We start from the raw sequence: 16,649 nt of genomic DNA, 5'->3' as shown, positions 1-16,649 counted from the left end.
ATCTCATTCTTCTTCATCACCTGAATCCCCCTATTATCGTACCTCTTACAACTACAGTAAAGCTGAATGGGATTCTTTCCGTGATTTTCTTCGTGATGGCCCTTGGGTAGAAATCTTTTGTCTTCCTGTCGACAAATGCGCATCTTACATAACTTCGTGGATTCATGCTGGCATGGAATCTTTTGTTCCCTTTCAACAATTGTCTCAAAAATGTCTGTTTATTACTGCTCGAAACCATTGTAAAAAGGTTTTGTCTAATGCCAAAGCCCGCTATTCTCAGGTCGTGAAATCTCACATCTCATCTCAAAATATAGGCTCTCGTGACTTCTGGAGAATCTTTAATAGTATTAATAATAAGGGCAAATCTTTAATTCCACCTCTCTTGTATGGTTCAGACTTTGTCACCTCACCTAAAGACAAAGCTGAATTGTTTGCTAAAAACTTTTCATCAATATCATCTCTTGATTCCACTAGTTGCGTTCTACCTGATATTGCCAACAAACAGCTTGATCCATTGCTTGACATTTGTATCACTCCAGCTTCTGTATCTAAAGTGATTTCTTGCCGAGACTCTTCTACAGCTTGTGGCCCGGACAACATACCTGTTATTGTCTTGCAGAAGTGTTCTCTGGAGCTGTCGTCTATACTCTCAAAACTATTTAACAAGTGTTTATCAGAGTCTTGTTTTCCAGCCTGCTTGAAAGCGGCATCTGTTATCTCTATCTTCAAAAATTCTGGAGAGTGATCTGATTTATCTAACTACACACTAAAAAAAAAATGGTAGAAATTTCTACCTTAGAGTTGGATATGTGATATACCCTTAGTAAGGTATAATTTTCTACCTTTTAAGGTAGAAAATTATATTAAAAACAATTATTTGTCATACAATTTTCTAACTTAAAGGTATAATTTTCTACCTTATAAGGTAGAAAACTATACCTTACTAAAGATATATCACATATCCTACCTTAACTAAAAATTTCTACCTTTATTTTTTAGTGTGTACTGTCCCATTAGTCTTCTACCTATCATAAGCAAGGTTTTTGAATCTTTAATTAACAAACACTTAATCTCTCATCTTGAATCTAATAACTTACTTTCTGACCATCAATATGGATTTCGATCTTCTCGTTCTACAGCTGATTTGCTAACAGTAATAATTGATAGGTTTTTTCGTGCATTAGATAAAGGTGGAGAGGTTCTTCGCTCTTGACATTTCAAAAGCTTTTGATAAAGTTTGGCATACTGGTCTTCTCCATAAGCTTTCTTCTTATGGTGTATCTGGCAACATCTTTAAGATCATTGAATCCTTCCTTTCCAATCGTAGCATAAAAGTTGTCCTGTTGGACAACACTCTTCTTCTTATTCTTTAACTTCAGGGGTTCCTCAAGGTTCTATCCTTGGCCCTATACTCTTTTTAATTTACATTAATGATCTTCCAGACATTCTCACATCTAAGGTGGCATTGTTTGCTGATGATACTACCATTTATTCTTGTCGTGATAAGAAACCAACACTCTCTGATTGCTTGGAGGGGGCATTTGAGCTTGAAAAGGATCTTACTTCTGCTACAGAATGGGGCTCACAGTGACTGGTGAACTTCAATGCAGGTAAAACTCAATTCTTTTCAGCCAATCATTATCGCATCAATTTAGATCTTCCTATATTTATGAACGGTGATGTACTCGATGAGTCATCTACTCTTCATCTTCTAGGATTAACTCTTACTTCCAATCTTTCTTGGAAACCATATATCAAATCAGTTGCAAAATTAGCATCTGCTAAGGTTGCATCTCTTTATCGAGCTCGTCACTTTCTTACTTTGGATTCTATTCTCTATATCTATAAATCTCAAATCCGACCTTGTATGGAATACTGTTGTCATGTCTGGGGCGGATCTTCTAATGATGCTCTTTCTCTTTTAGACAAGGTGCAAAAATGCATTGTAAACATAGTTGGACCTGCTCTTGCAGCCAACCTCCAACCATTATCACATCGTCATAATGTTGCTTCTCTTTCTCTTTTCTACAAATACTATAATGGGCACTGCTCTAAAGAGCTAGCGTCTCTTGTGCCATCTACTAAAATTCATTCTCGTGTTACTCGTCATTCAATTAAGTGTCATCCTTTTTCTGTGACTGTTCCTAAGTGCTCCAAAAATGCTTATTCGTCTAGTTTTTTTCCTCGAACATCAGCTCTTTGGAATTCGCTTCCTTCATCTTGTGTTCCTGATTCATATAATTTGCAATCCTTTAAGTTGTCCGTCAATCATTATCTTGCTCTACAATCTTCATCTTTTCTCTTTCAGTAACTTCCAAATTTAATTAATGGCTGCTTGCAGCCTTGTTGGAAGTGAAGATGTTAAAAAAAAAAAATACTGAAACCTCACATTAACAAGGCGACAAATAAAGCAAATAAACAACTTGGATTGATTAAACACTTATTCAAATATTTAGATGAAACATCAGGAAAACTTTTATATAAAACATTAATATGACCTCATCTTGAGTATGGTGCAATAATATGGAACCCTTATAGAAAAGATGGAATTAATAAAATTGAAAAAATACAACATAAAGCAACAAAAATGGAGAATTTAAAGGATTTATTGAATAAAAAAAGAATTATCTAAAAATTGAAACATCAGAAAATAAAATAAGAATATTAGATTTTATTCAATTATTTAAGTATTTAAAATATCCAAAGGATTCAATAAAATAAACTTTGACAAGCCTATCAATCATATTGTAACAACTACAAGAAGACATAATATAAGAATTAAAGAGATTGAACAAAGGCTCAAAAAATGAAACAATCAGAAACAACTTCTTCACAAACAGAATAATCAAATTATTGGAACACTTAGCCACAAGATATGAAAAATTTAAGTTCAATCAATTCGTCCAGAAACAAGGTTGCTTCGGTGTTCAAATAAAAGAAAGAAGCAAAATTATGAAGCTATAAAAACATTTAATTCTAAATTTAAAAAAAATTATTTTGAATATAGATATATATATATATATATATATATATATATATATATATATATATATATATTTATATATATATATATATATATATATTTATATATATATATATATTTATATATATGTATATTATAATAATAGTAATTTACTGTTAAGAAATAGAATAAAGCAACTTTTTATTTTCTACATACAAATATGATACCTGATATTGTTCGACATAATTGTTTTAGTTTCTTTTTTATCTCCCTTTTTCTTTTTTCTTTCAATATTAAGATGATGCAAAATTTATCTGGCCACAGTAAATTACATTTTTTTTTCTGATAATTTTTATGTTTTTATCTATATTCTTTTAGTTTATTGTTTTTTTTTTGTAAAACTTTTTATAGACTGATATTCCTTATTCGGAACAAAAAAGAATGTTAGATGAAATGAATGATATAGCAAATGTATCTGTTGCTTTACGAGCTGTTGAAACAGTTATTGGTATAATAACACATACAGGTGGTGAATGTAACATGTATTTAAGAGATTATCTAACCAATATTCTTCGCATCAATGAACAGGATTACATAGTTAGCAGAAAAGTTTGTGCTTTTTATACGTTTTTTTATTAGATTTTAAATTAAAATATTCAATTGATTTTAAAGTTATTACTTGCAATTGGATATATAATGACATAGTCAATAATATTAATTTGTTTTATATGAAAAATAGTATAAAACTCTTATAAATATTTTTAAGATGTATGAAGATATACGGTTGACACACTTGTACTCTGTTTGGCTTATGTTGACTGTTGAACAAGCATGTAGAATATATGAAAGTAAACAGGTATTTCTATGAAGATTTTTTTTATTACTTTGATTGTTGAACTTGACTAATGCTCTTTTTTATTCTTTTGTTTCTCAGGTTCCTTTTAATGTAAACAAAATTTTTATGAGTGAGGACCTTGAAAAGGAAGTGATTAAAAATGTTGAAAAAAGACTGAATAATGTTAATATAAAAGAATTAATATATCTAATCACTGAATATATTGTTTTGGAGCTGCCATTAAGAAATGAAGCTGATGTTTCTTTAACGTAAGATAACATTTTTTTTCACATAGTGTTTTTGTAATTTTATTAAATAATTTTTTACTTTTTCTAAGTATCAAAAGTAGCTTAGATTCAAGTTGACAAAAACAACATTAAAAAAGTTTTGAAAAATTATTTGGTTCAATTGCAGTTAAAAATAATTTATTCACCAGGCTTTCTGGATTCACTTTTTCTGCTTTTTTGCCTTCTTTTTTTTTAAAAAAAAAGTAGTGATAAATTTTCGGTCTTCACCTTTGTTTTGATAAGTTTGAGAGTGAATAATTTAATACCATTTTAATGGTTATCACATATTTTTTTGTTTCAATTTAAAGCTCCCTTAATATTGTGTTTTTTAAAATGGTCCCTTAACGCAGCTTTTTGGTTTAAAGTAAATTGTTAAAATTTTTAATAAATTGTTAAACTTTCTTAGTATCAACTTTTTCATACATCAATTTTTTTGTAATGTTTTAGGATTTTTTTAATTACGAACTTGGGGTAGAGAGTGGTGTTATATTCCCAAAATAATAGATTTTATTTGCTATGTATCATAAATACAATAAACCCGTTTAACAAATCTAAACAACCATACTCCAATCTTTAGTTTTAAAATTAAAAAAAGTTAAAGAAATTATATTAAGAAACATTAAGTTATGCACAAATGTATTGCATAGCAAACAAACTTAAACCAGTGCACAGTGGGCACAGTGGGCCATTATATACCAAAAGTTAGTAAGAATAGAAAACATAGTCATCTAGTTTTAGGTTTTGGGTTCAGAGAATCCATTTCTGGAGCCTGGGTATTTTTATTACCTTATACTAAATTTAAATTCATCCACGGTTTTAAATTTCATTGAATAATCTTTTAAAGCTCAAAAGTGTAAAAACCATGTAATATTTTTACCCCTTCATTTAGATATTATTAAGTTAATTCAATATGCAGAAGATGACCTTGTAGTGACTGAGAATATAAGTGGATGAAGACTATCTTATTACTAAATGTTAGTTAAAGAACTTACAAATGCTTTTAGTTTTATTCAACTGTTCTACAAACACTTAAATCCAGAACTGAAAGTTTTTTTTTTTTTGCATGAAAAACCATAAAAAATGTTTTACAAATGTAAAAAACAAACTAAAAAAGTGAAATTTTTTTAGTTCGGGGTACCTAAAAGGGTACAACAAATTAATCAGCTTCATTATAAAATTAACATTCTTTGTCATTTGTGTATTGCAAATAAATAAAAAGCTCAATATATGACCTTTCCTTTTGACCTTTTTTCTAACCTCTGGTTCACTGTGCAGCATGTTATATGAATTTAAAATACAGTATTTTTTTTATAGAAAAATTAGTTTAAAAATTCTTCAGAAGAATCTCAAAACTTACTGATTTTATATTATATTATTATATTTAAAATAAATCAATAGCGTAGTGTACCAACAGTGTAGATAGGATCAAAATCAAATATCAAGCTCAATTTATAACTCAAAAAATCTATATAAAAAGTATTTTTTTTATTGAAATTAAAAGTTATGAATTAGATTTATGTTTATTCTAGAACATAGAATTTTCGCAAATAAAAAGTTCAACAACACGCGAAGGAAATTTTTTTTTACTGATGAAATAGTTTTTCTATAAGATTAAATAACTGGATCAGATGTACTTAAAAGTCTTTTCATTACATCTTAATTTGTCTTTATTCATGAATTTTTACAGGAATGATGTTCCCTATATTTTCTAAATTCTTTATTTCTAGCTTCTTGAGCTTCTTTACAAAGTAGACCTATTGGCAATAAAAGACCTATTACTTCTGCTCCATGAATTAAGATCTTGTGAAGACTCTGAGACATGAAATACCAATAGTACAAGCATGAATAAAGCTTTGAATAGAGTCTCCAGACAAAATAAGTGAAACTTACAAGTATCTATTTGAAATCCACTTGATATTTACAATTAGTTCTTTGTTTATTCCTGTAATATTGGCAAATACATCTTCATTTGAAAAGGCTTTGCAAGCAGTATTTCTTTCATTTAAATCTCCAGATCCTCTACATTTTGGGTAGTCAATAATAAGTCTCATTTTTTGTGTGAATGCTTTTTGAATATTTATTTTTTGTTCTTAAACGAGAGCTTTCTATGCGTCTCCTCTTATTTGTCATTTCTTTATCGGTATCTTATATGAAGTATGAATGAGACACTCAAATATCACATCCATGAATGAAGTGTAGAAAATCCATATTAAAAATCATCTGGTGAATAGGAAAGTTTTGTAACTTTATTGATGTTGGTTATGTTATTTGGTGAACATCCACATAAAGAGCAACATTGACTAAAGCTTGTTACATTCAGTAAGGCAGTATGGACTTTGCCATCTATCATTGTAACTTGAATGATATGTTTGACTGAAATAGACTTGCCATTAGATAACTGAACGCAAGTTTCTACACGATTAAAGATCTTATCTTTCAAAGTATTTTCTTCAATGAGTAATAAATTAGTTGTTTCTTTTTCAAATTTAAATCTTAAAGGTTGGTAATATAAAGTAGAAGAAGGTTTCGAATTTCTCCAAATAACAGTTCGAGTTTATCTAAAATAAGCTGTAATTTTAATTGGAACAAGGAAAGTTAGAAGCTATGGTTCTTCTGTTTTCAAGTTACGAAAACTTTTAACAGACATTATTTGTTATTTTTATATTTTGGCCAGTAGAGCCATCAAAACCTGCTTTATAGTGAAGAGATACCAGGTCACACTTTTCTATCATATATAAAACATCATTTTAAAATTGATGAGGTCTTTGAGCTGTATGGTCACATAAACTTTGCAGTAGTATGCTTGCAGTATAGTCAGTAAAAATCATTTTATTAGGATAGCACAAAAATTTTGATGATTTTATATTGATATACGCAGGATATAGGTTGCATTGTTTTGCAATTGCTGCATTTCTATGGAGTTGAAAAGCAGCTTTGGTCATATTTGAATACAGCATCAATGCTATTGCTTAATTTTCAGAAAGCCTTGAAGACTCTACATTCTTATCTAAATATATTTTGTTGATTGTTATAGCCTTTTCTGTTTTTATTTATTTATTTAATGAAGCTTTTGAAGCAAATAATAACTCATTTGACAAGTGACATTTTTGAAGCTTGCTAACACGTTGATACTTAGTTCTTGAAAAACACTCTTGAAAATCTTTAATTGGAGGTTGACCAGTGCTAGAAAAAGATGGAGAATTTGCATATGGTATGGTTATTTTGACTGCAGTAAAATCATTATCAAGCCATTTACAGGTATTCCAGGGCAATTTAAGATGTGCTAAAATTTCCTTAAGTCTTAACAATGTCATTAAATCTCTTAACAATGTCCTTAAATCTCTTAACAATGTCATTGTTCTGATCAAAGGACAACTCAAAGAATGTTAGCAAACGACGGTATGATTTCTTAGTGTCTTGAATAGAAATGTTATTATCCTTTAAAGAAACGTAAATGTCAAAATATTTCATCTAAAAACAAAATTGAAATTATTGTTTCTTTCGTAAAATTTGTAAAAAATTATTAGTACATAAACTAAATGTAGTAAGATTAGATATTCTGAAAAAGTTAGAAAAATTTAAATATATTTTTTTGAGAAGAAGCAGAGGGGGGGGGGGGACAACAATCATTATATATAGAACAAAAAATTATGTAATTGAAATCATTGGTAAATAAAAGAAATTATTCTATATTTGTATTTACACACTTACCATAATTAATTTGTAGTTAAAAAGCTATTACAAAATATGAGAGTTTTAAGAACTTATTAAAAACGTGTTTTTACAATAAATACTATGAAACGAATATGATTTATTTGTAACAACTTTTTTTATTGCAAAAAGTTGCAAAATATTTATGATGTATGTCTATTTAAATACATTGAGCATTAAGTTTATATAATCAAGTGTTTGGAGGATATTGGAGGATGTTTTATTTGATACCTAATAGTAATAGTAGCAAAAAAAATATTGAAAACTCTCTGTCATTGATGAATAAAAATCTAAGCATTACACTTACGTTAAATTGTTACGAAAAGTCCGAGTAAAAAAAACAATGTTAATTCAAATAATATATATTTTAAAATGATACTCAATAAAATTAGTTTAAAATAATAGTAGCATAAGATAGTTGATAATTAAAAAATGCAAAATAATGTTTTAAAATACATGTCAAATTCACATGTAAATAACCACATAAAAAAACTTTTCAATTAATATTTAATATTTTTTTAACTAGATATTTCCTCTAATGCATATGTTTTCATCATCATGAAAAATTTTCAGCATGCAATGCCGACAATGAGTTTTTGGTATTTTGGCACACTGTTCCACTCTTCGGTGGATTTAATTTTATAGGCACTATGTGGTTAAGCCACTATGTAATGCCTAAACTAAGTTTAGAAAACATCATCGAAATTCTAGCAGATGAATTTAAAATTGTTTTACAAACCTCTTCTTTATTGAGACGTCTTAATTTAGACAGTATTGAAACCTTTATTTTCATATGGCACCTGAATGTTATTTAGTATTTCATAAAAGGTATAAACGTAGTATATGAAAATATATTATGCAAAAAGCTCAAATGAAAATGTTATTTAATTAGCATAACAACTTAATTATAAATTAAGATAAGATTACTACAATGTCATATGGGTTCCATGACTACCCAGACACCCTTAATTTGAATTTAATTGTATTATATTATTTTATTAACTTTTTATTTTATTGTTTTAACTTATTTCAGGTTAAGTGAAGCTCTGGAGTTGTATCAAGATAATCAAGGAACAACAAAAATTATTTCTTTAGAATCTATTAGTGATGAGTTCTTATTAAAACATATTTATCTATTTTGGAAGATAGTTGCTTCTCACGCAAAAGATTTTCATAACTAGAATATTTTTTAATATAAATATTTTGTAATGTAAATATTTTCTAACTGTATTTTTTTATAATTATATCTATGTTTTATAAGTTGATTTTTTTAACATTATTTCATGTTTCTATTGATTTTTTTTTTTATATATATTTTATCATACTCATTTTTTATTGTCATATTTTAGTTACTTTTAAGTGTTTTGTAAAACAAAATGAAAATTTTAACTTAATAAATAGGAATGTTATAACTTTTAAAGTCATTGATAAATTATCCAACAGGCGCACGAGTCGTTTGTTTATAAATAAAATGCAAATTAAATAGATATGTTATTATGTCAACCGTTTTTTTTTTTATTAAATTATTTGTATGCTCCAAGAAGTTTAAACGGTCTTGTCACGCCTCTTTTACCAATGATGCATATATGGCCAAAGCCGGCTTTGAATCACGGACCTCCAGTTCTAAAGCAAGAACTCTGATTACTACACCACAGCTGCACAAACCATCTGTAATGGCGTATACAAGAAATCGCACGGTCCAAAAAATCTCAGGTTCTTATGTGTAGTATTCAAAATATAATAATGATAAAAAAAAGCTGATTACTGGAAATTGAAACCCTGAAGACTGTGAATAAAGAAGACTGTGAATAAAGAAGACTGTGACAGAAGATTTGACAAGGAGACTGTGACAGAAGATTTGACAAGGAGACTGTAACAGAAGATTTTAAAATAAAAGTTAGCAAAAAAAAAAAGCATTAAAATTAATTAAAATAAAACAATACCAATAAAATAATTAAAAAAATTAACCCTGTAAATATGTAAATAAAATCCTTAGATAACAATGGGAATAATAAAGTCATTTTAAAAAAACGTTTATACGAAAAATTTATTAATAAAAAACTTATGAAAACGAAACAAAATATAAAAATTACAAACGGTTCTTCGAAACAGATATAAAGTATTCAAAAAGGCAGTATTATACTAATCAATTACTTAACTGCAAAAATGACGTACAAAAAATGTGGCGCACAATGACAGAGGTGATAGGGGAAAAAAGCATTAATACTAATGGATTTCCCAAAAAATTCATTATAAATAAACGCGAAATTACTAATAATTCTATAATTCTTTCAACCATGCTTTTGTTAATACCAATATTTTTGAGGCCCAAGTTTGGCCTCAAAAATAAAAAACAGTAAAACTAGTTTTGAATCATAAATTAAATCATACTTAACCTCTAGTAATAATCTTATGGAAAATAATAAATTATCGGAAAAAGAACTACTTGATGCTGTAAATTTATTAAAATCAAATAAAGGTAATGGAGTTGATGATGTAAGTAGCAATATAATAATTAAACCGATATTTTATTTAAAAACCCCGCTTTTGCACGTTTTCAGTCTTTCTTTAGAACAAGAGATCTTTCCTGATAAACTCAAAGTTGCAAGGGTGGTACCAGTTCTAAAATCTGGAGATGCAACTTGTATCGCAAATTATAGACCTATTTCAATACTACCATGCTTCTCAAAAATATTAGAACATATATGTATAAAAGACTGTACTATTTCTTAGATATTAATAGCATTCTTTGTAATAAACAATTTGGATTCAAAAAAGGTCACTCTGATGATCAGGCAATTGCTCATTTTGTTCATGATATTCTTGAATCTTTTGATGAAAATAAATATACTTTAGGCGTTTTTATTGATTTCAGCAAGGCTTTTGACATTGTAAGTCATTATATTTTATTAACCAAATTAAAAAACTACGGTATTAAACACTCGAACCTTAAATGGTTTAAAAGCTACCTGTCAAAGACAACAATATATTTCTCATAATTACGGAAAAACTAACAACATAAATGCATCTTGTGGAGTACCACAAGGATCTATATTAGGACCGCTCTTATTTCTAGTATATATCAATGGTCTAAGCAAATCTTGTAATGTATTAGACACAATCTTGTTTGCAGATGATACTAATCTATTTTATGCTCACAATGATATAAAAATGTTATTTAAAATTTTAAACACAGAACTACTATACCTTGCTGAATGGTTTAAAGCAAACAAATTTCTCAATTTAACTAAAACAAAATAAACCTTTTTTTTATCGCTATCATGAACGAGAAAAAGTTCCATTAAAACTTCCAAATCTTTGTATTAACAATTGCGAAATAAAAAGAGAAGTATCATTAAAATTTCTAGGAATACTCCTTGACAAAATTGTAACATGGAGAGATCATATAAAATATATTCAAGGTAAAATATCAAGGAGCATTGGTCTACTTTATAGGGCAAAACCTTTTTTAAATTCAAGTTGTTTAAAACTCATATATTTCTCTTTTATTCATTCCTATCTTAATTATGCTAACATTGCATGGTGTAGTACCATAAAATAAAAATAAATCAAAAAAACTCTTTAATATGCAAAAACATGCAATCAGAATTATATCTAATGAAAACCGCTATACGCCCTGCCAACCTTTATTTACTAAGTTAAATATACTAAATATCTACCAAATAAATATTTATCATCTTCTAATTTTTATGTTCAAAATTAATAAAAGTATTATTCCAAAAACTTTTAATCTCTTATTCAAAATCAATTAAGTTATAATTAAGAAAAGTAAGATGTAATTGAGAAATACAGCATGTAATTTAGAAGTCGTAATATGTAGTTAAGAAACACAACATGAAATTAAGAAATTTTAAAATGCAATAGAGAAACCCAACATATAAAAAATCGCAATATGTAATTTGAAAAACAAAAGTTGCAGTTGATAAATCGTAATATGTAAATGAAAATACATTACTTGTAATTGCGAATTCAATGTAAGCTTAAAGGTTATTATAAAAGATCTTCTTGGACATACATTAAAATAAGTTAATAATATCAAATTTAGCATTTGTATGCACCAGCAATACAGTAATACAGTAATGGAATTGAAAGATCGTTGTGTTATTTGTCAATACACTATGAATAGAAAGTCTGTTATCAAATTGAATCTGTGCAAGCATTTATTTCACCAAATTTGTGTACAACCACTTCTGGAACAACCAAAACCACCTTGTCCAATTTGTAGACATGAAGTACATACAACTGAACAGGTTGAAAAAAAACATTGTGTTTTATCTTCATCGAATGATAGAAGAAGAGTAATTGAATGTGCTGAGTGAAACGACGATTGGGTGACTCTGGCGCAAACTTTAGATGTCAAATATAAGACAGCATACAATTGGGCCCGCAGTGGAAATTTAAATTTTATTGGAAGAGGTGGTTTTAAATCACAAAAATTAACCGATGATTAAATCGAAGAAACACTAACATGAATTAAAAGTGACTATCAGTTGACATTGGTGGCCATTAAAACAAGGATATCAAGACAATTTAATATTAGCATCAGCACAACCACAATTGCCAATTACTTCAAAGGCAGACTATTTTCATTTTAAAAAATGCACAAGGAGCTTACTACAATGAATAGTAAAAACAAACAAAAAAGAGCTGAATATGTTAGGAACATAAACGAACACATCTCAAATGGTCATCAGATAGCTTGGTTGGATGAAACAAATTTTAATCTTTTTTGTAGAAAAATGCAAGGACAAACAGGGGAAAAGAGCAGTAATGAAAAAACCTTCTTGAAATGGTGCAAATATGCATTTGATTGCAGCTATATCAACAACAAATGTCGTCATGATGGAAACTCGCAGAGGATCATTTAAAGCAGATTCTTGTAACGAGTGGATGTTGGCTTTGTTTAACCAGTGAGTTACATCCGGAAAGCGTTTAGAGGATTTGTTCGTCGTAACAGACAATGCTCCATGTCACGCTCGTTTGGAAAGGGTGTTTGAAAATTCGCCAGCTCAGTTGTTTCGATTAGGACCCTACAGCCCAATGTTAAGCACAGTGGAAGCCATCTGGTCTAAAATAAAAATAAACTTTAAAAATGTTATTCGCACTTCACCTGTATTCGGTGCTAAGATTATGGAACAACGAATGCAGTATTTAGAAAGAACTGTTACGGCGGCAAAAAAAATAAAATAATGGAAGGTGATTGTACGCGCGTTGTACAACATACGATTACGCATTACGCAACGATTTTAAATGTGGAAGAACTCCAAGTTGGTGCTTAATTGAATATTGCAATGATTTTTAATGACGTTGCTTAAATTTAAATTATAAATCTTTATGTAAATAAATTATTTGTGTTTTATTTATTATTCATCTGAAATCTTAATTAAATTTTTCACAAACAAAAATAAAAGAAAGTTTTAATTGATACCCAATAGGATTTTTCCAGTTACCACCAAAACCTCAAATGCCTTTTTCATGACTTTTTATATTTTATTGATATTATATCATTATTTCCAGCCTTAAATTACAAAGTATATAAGAACTACAAAATTCAAAATGCAAAAAACTTTGCATTCTTTATACTTTTCTCAATTACAACTTTTATCTTCTCAATTACATCTTACAATTTCTTATTTACAACTTTCATGTTCTAAATTACATCTTACGTTTCTTAATTACAACTTTCATCTTCTCAATTACATCTTGTGTTTCTTAATTACAACTTTTAAGTTCTCAATTACATCTTGAAAAGGTGTAGATATTTAAGTAAACACCTATATACAACCCAAAAGTTATTTTGCGGCAAATGAGTTTTCAATTTCAATTAGAGGACCAAAGGCATAAAATAAAATACTCACAACTGAACTTATAACTCTTACGATGTTAAATGAATTTAAAGCTAAACTTAGACAGTTATTACTAAAAAATGATTTACCACAAAACTGTTTCTGAATTACAAAATACCCTTATGATTGATCTATCGATTAAATGAAAAGTATATTAAATTTAGAAAAGCTTAAGCTAAATGCACTTGGTAACTTTTCAAATTTATGTTTTTGTTGTTTAATATGTGTTGTTATGCGTTTTGTTTTTGATCCTTAGATTTTGTTTTTGTGATCTAAAGTTTATTATTTAAAAAAAATAATAAGCTTTTAGAAGAATATGTTTTAGTCAATAGCGCTTTTTGTAATTTTTAATAAAAGGTGTTTTATTTATTACTTTACTAATTTTACGTTTGTTCATGTTATATAGTTAACGGAAGTGCTTATTTTTAAATTAAACTTTATATTTACGGAATTTATGCGGATTGTATATATTTACACGGTAAAAACAAATGTATATAGATAAAACGAAACATTTAACAACATCCAGCATTAAGAGTTGCTTGTTTTTGTGTTTCTTCGTCATTTTTATTTTTTTATTTTTTTTATTGCCCCTAACTGCTTTTCTACGCAACTTTATAATCAATTTCTTATATGATAAATTAAATAAACATATTTTATTTTCACTATTGCAGCCAATTATCATGAGCTTTCTAGAAATCATTTTCAGTTTTTCAAAAGTCGGTGATGCTTTTTCGATATTAAAGTTTGCAATAAATATAATGCAATCAATGTTAAACCATCAAGCGACGAAAATTTTAAGTGAGCAAAATTTAGTTTTTAGTACACGTTATATATTTACATATATGTACATATTTCGATTTTATCTCCATATTTAAATACTATTTTTAATATCACTACATTTTCATTTTAACATCATCATATTTTCATTTTAATATCATCATATTTTCAGTTCAGTATTTTTTTACGCATACATTTTGCAAGTAACTCACTGGAGTTGAATTCTTTACAAATTGGCTTTTGTTGCTCAGTAAAATCACATGGCCATCCAAGGTCAGGTTTATAGAGAAATTGTTGATTGGGATGTGTTCGATCAAAGTTGTGCTGGCACAAACTTTTTTCACATTTTAGACTATGTGTGTGTGATAATTGTTTTCTATTTAGAAAACCACATGAAACATGGAAAGTGATGCGCTGAGCATTTCATTGACAGACTGTTTTAACGGAGATTTCGTAATAATTCTGCAATCTATAAAATGTTGCATAAATAAGTCTTCCTTTACCACCAAGATGTCTTTTTTTTTCTTTTTTTTATAAGCGTGTACTTGATTTTCAAAACAACATTATATATTGAAGTAGGTGCGAATCCAGCATTTTTTGGGCTTTGAGTTAGCTAACTTCCAAACATGAAGCAAACTCCAAACATTTATATGTTTATACTTATGTCAAAAAAAGGATGTTTTTCAAAAATTAAAATGATTGTAATCTTGGGGCTTACTTTTGGAGCCTTTTTATTCCCAGGCTCCAATCATCGCAATCATCCAAAATTTGCAAAGTATCCTTATTTGACCTAAGTACAAACATATAAATTTTTGGAGTTTGCTCCACATCCGGATGTTAGCCCAAAGACCAAAAAATGCTGGATCCATCCCTGTGTTGAACCTATGTTCGTGGAAGAATTATTTAAAGGTAAAGAAGTTACTACAGAAACACTAAATATTTTTGTAGTAGTAAATATACAATTTCCAACCTGTTGATTTGACATTTTTATTGATATTTAAGGAGTTTTATATTAAGTTGGTCACGTTGACAAACTTTTTATCTTAAAACTATGCTTTGCTTTTAAATGCTGATACATTTATTAGTGATATTGCGATCTTACAGCAAATTCAACTTATGGTTGACACATTTACTTGTATACCAAAAAACACAAATTTCTCAGATTTTATGTTTTTTGGTATACAAGCTTAAGATTATGAAAAAGTTGTACTCCAAATTTTTATTTTAACTTCTTACCAAGACTTTATCTCAACCTTCTTTTGAACTTTTTTTCAGCGACATTGATTTTTAAGCAAATTGTGTTGTGCGATTAGTTTGAACATGTAATATCTGTTAAATTGTAATGAAAATTTGTACAAAACTGTTTTTTAAGAAGAAGAACTCAAAAATGATTGCTAAGGCACCAAAAAACAAAGGTTCTATATGAAAACTTAATCTTATAATCTTTTCTTAGGTATTCTGATGCCCAGTACAAAAAGATAATCTTAGGATGGTTTAAATATCCAATGTTGTAATTTTTCCCGATGGTTCTATATGTATTAAACTCCATTATACAAAAATAAATAAAAACATTTTTTTTTTATAATCTTATTTGTTTAAATTTGAGTTGTTGTGCTTGGTGTTTCAAAACATTTAGAATGAATATTTTAATGGTTTAAAAACAACTATAGTTTTTCAGTTTAAAACAAGTTTAGTTAAGCAATTGGCTATCTTTGCTTCATTTCATTTTAAATTATCACTTTTAATTCCCTTGAAATGCAGTCACAATGCATAGAAACGTGCTCCAATACTTTGCATCACATTCCCATAAATTTTTTTGTTTATTTATCATCAGAAAACTCTTCCTCATTCCAAAAATTAAAAAAGAACTTTTCTTACCAGGGGTGAAATCTGGGGATCATCTGGGGAAAAATCATCTGGGAAGAAATCACACACATTGTCGGATGCCAAATATTTTTGTTGTAACCAAGAGCCATGTAAAATACTCAAATTTCTAGTATAATGATACACTCCAAATAAGGATGGCTTGCAAAAAGTTTAGGTAATTGTAGCTAACCTAGCTTCGTTCTGAAGCCAAATTTCCCCCGTCCTTGAACAACGTCTTCTAGTATCATAAAAATTTTTAAAATTCTATCCAAAATAGATCTAATTTATCAACAGATCTTAAGTTTCATCAAAAAATCTTCTCTTGTCTTAAATTTATGACCATG

At 28.2% G+C, this 16,649-nt stretch overlaps 1 protein-coding gene across 6 annotated transcripts in view; it reads left to right on the top strand.

Moving 5' to 3' along the window:
• LOC136091511 (E3 ubiquitin-protein ligase rnf213-alpha-like) overlaps positions 1–9,207 on the top strand; it is a 171,381-nt gene extending 162,174 nt beyond the window's left edge. For all 6 annotated transcript variants that reach the window (XM_065819150.1, XM_065819148.1, XM_065819147.1 and 3 more), the window contains 4 exons: positions 3,374–3,571; positions 3,729–3,818; positions 3,897–4,066; positions 8,829–9,207. In XM_065819150.1, coding sequence (XP_065675222.1) covers positions 3,374–3,571; positions 3,729–3,818; positions 3,897–4,066; positions 8,829–8,976 — 606 coding nt within the window. In that variant the 3' untranslated portion in view covers positions 8,977–9,207. The remainder of the gene's footprint in view (positions 1–3,373; positions 3,572–3,728; positions 3,819–3,896; positions 4,067–8,828) is intronic.
• Positions 9,208–16,649: the final 7,442 nt, after the last annotated feature.

The sequence above is a fragment of the Hydra vulgaris genome, chromosome 15 (genome assembly GCF_038396675.1).
Source record: "Hydra vulgaris chromosome 15, alternate assembly HydraT2T_AEP".
NCBI classification, from domain to species: domain Eukaryota; kingdom Metazoa; phylum Cnidaria; class Hydrozoa; order Anthoathecata; family Hydridae; genus Hydra; species Hydra vulgaris.
The sequence above is the reverse complement of the archived record's forward strand: the minus strand, read 5'-3'. Positions and strand labels throughout refer to the sequence as shown.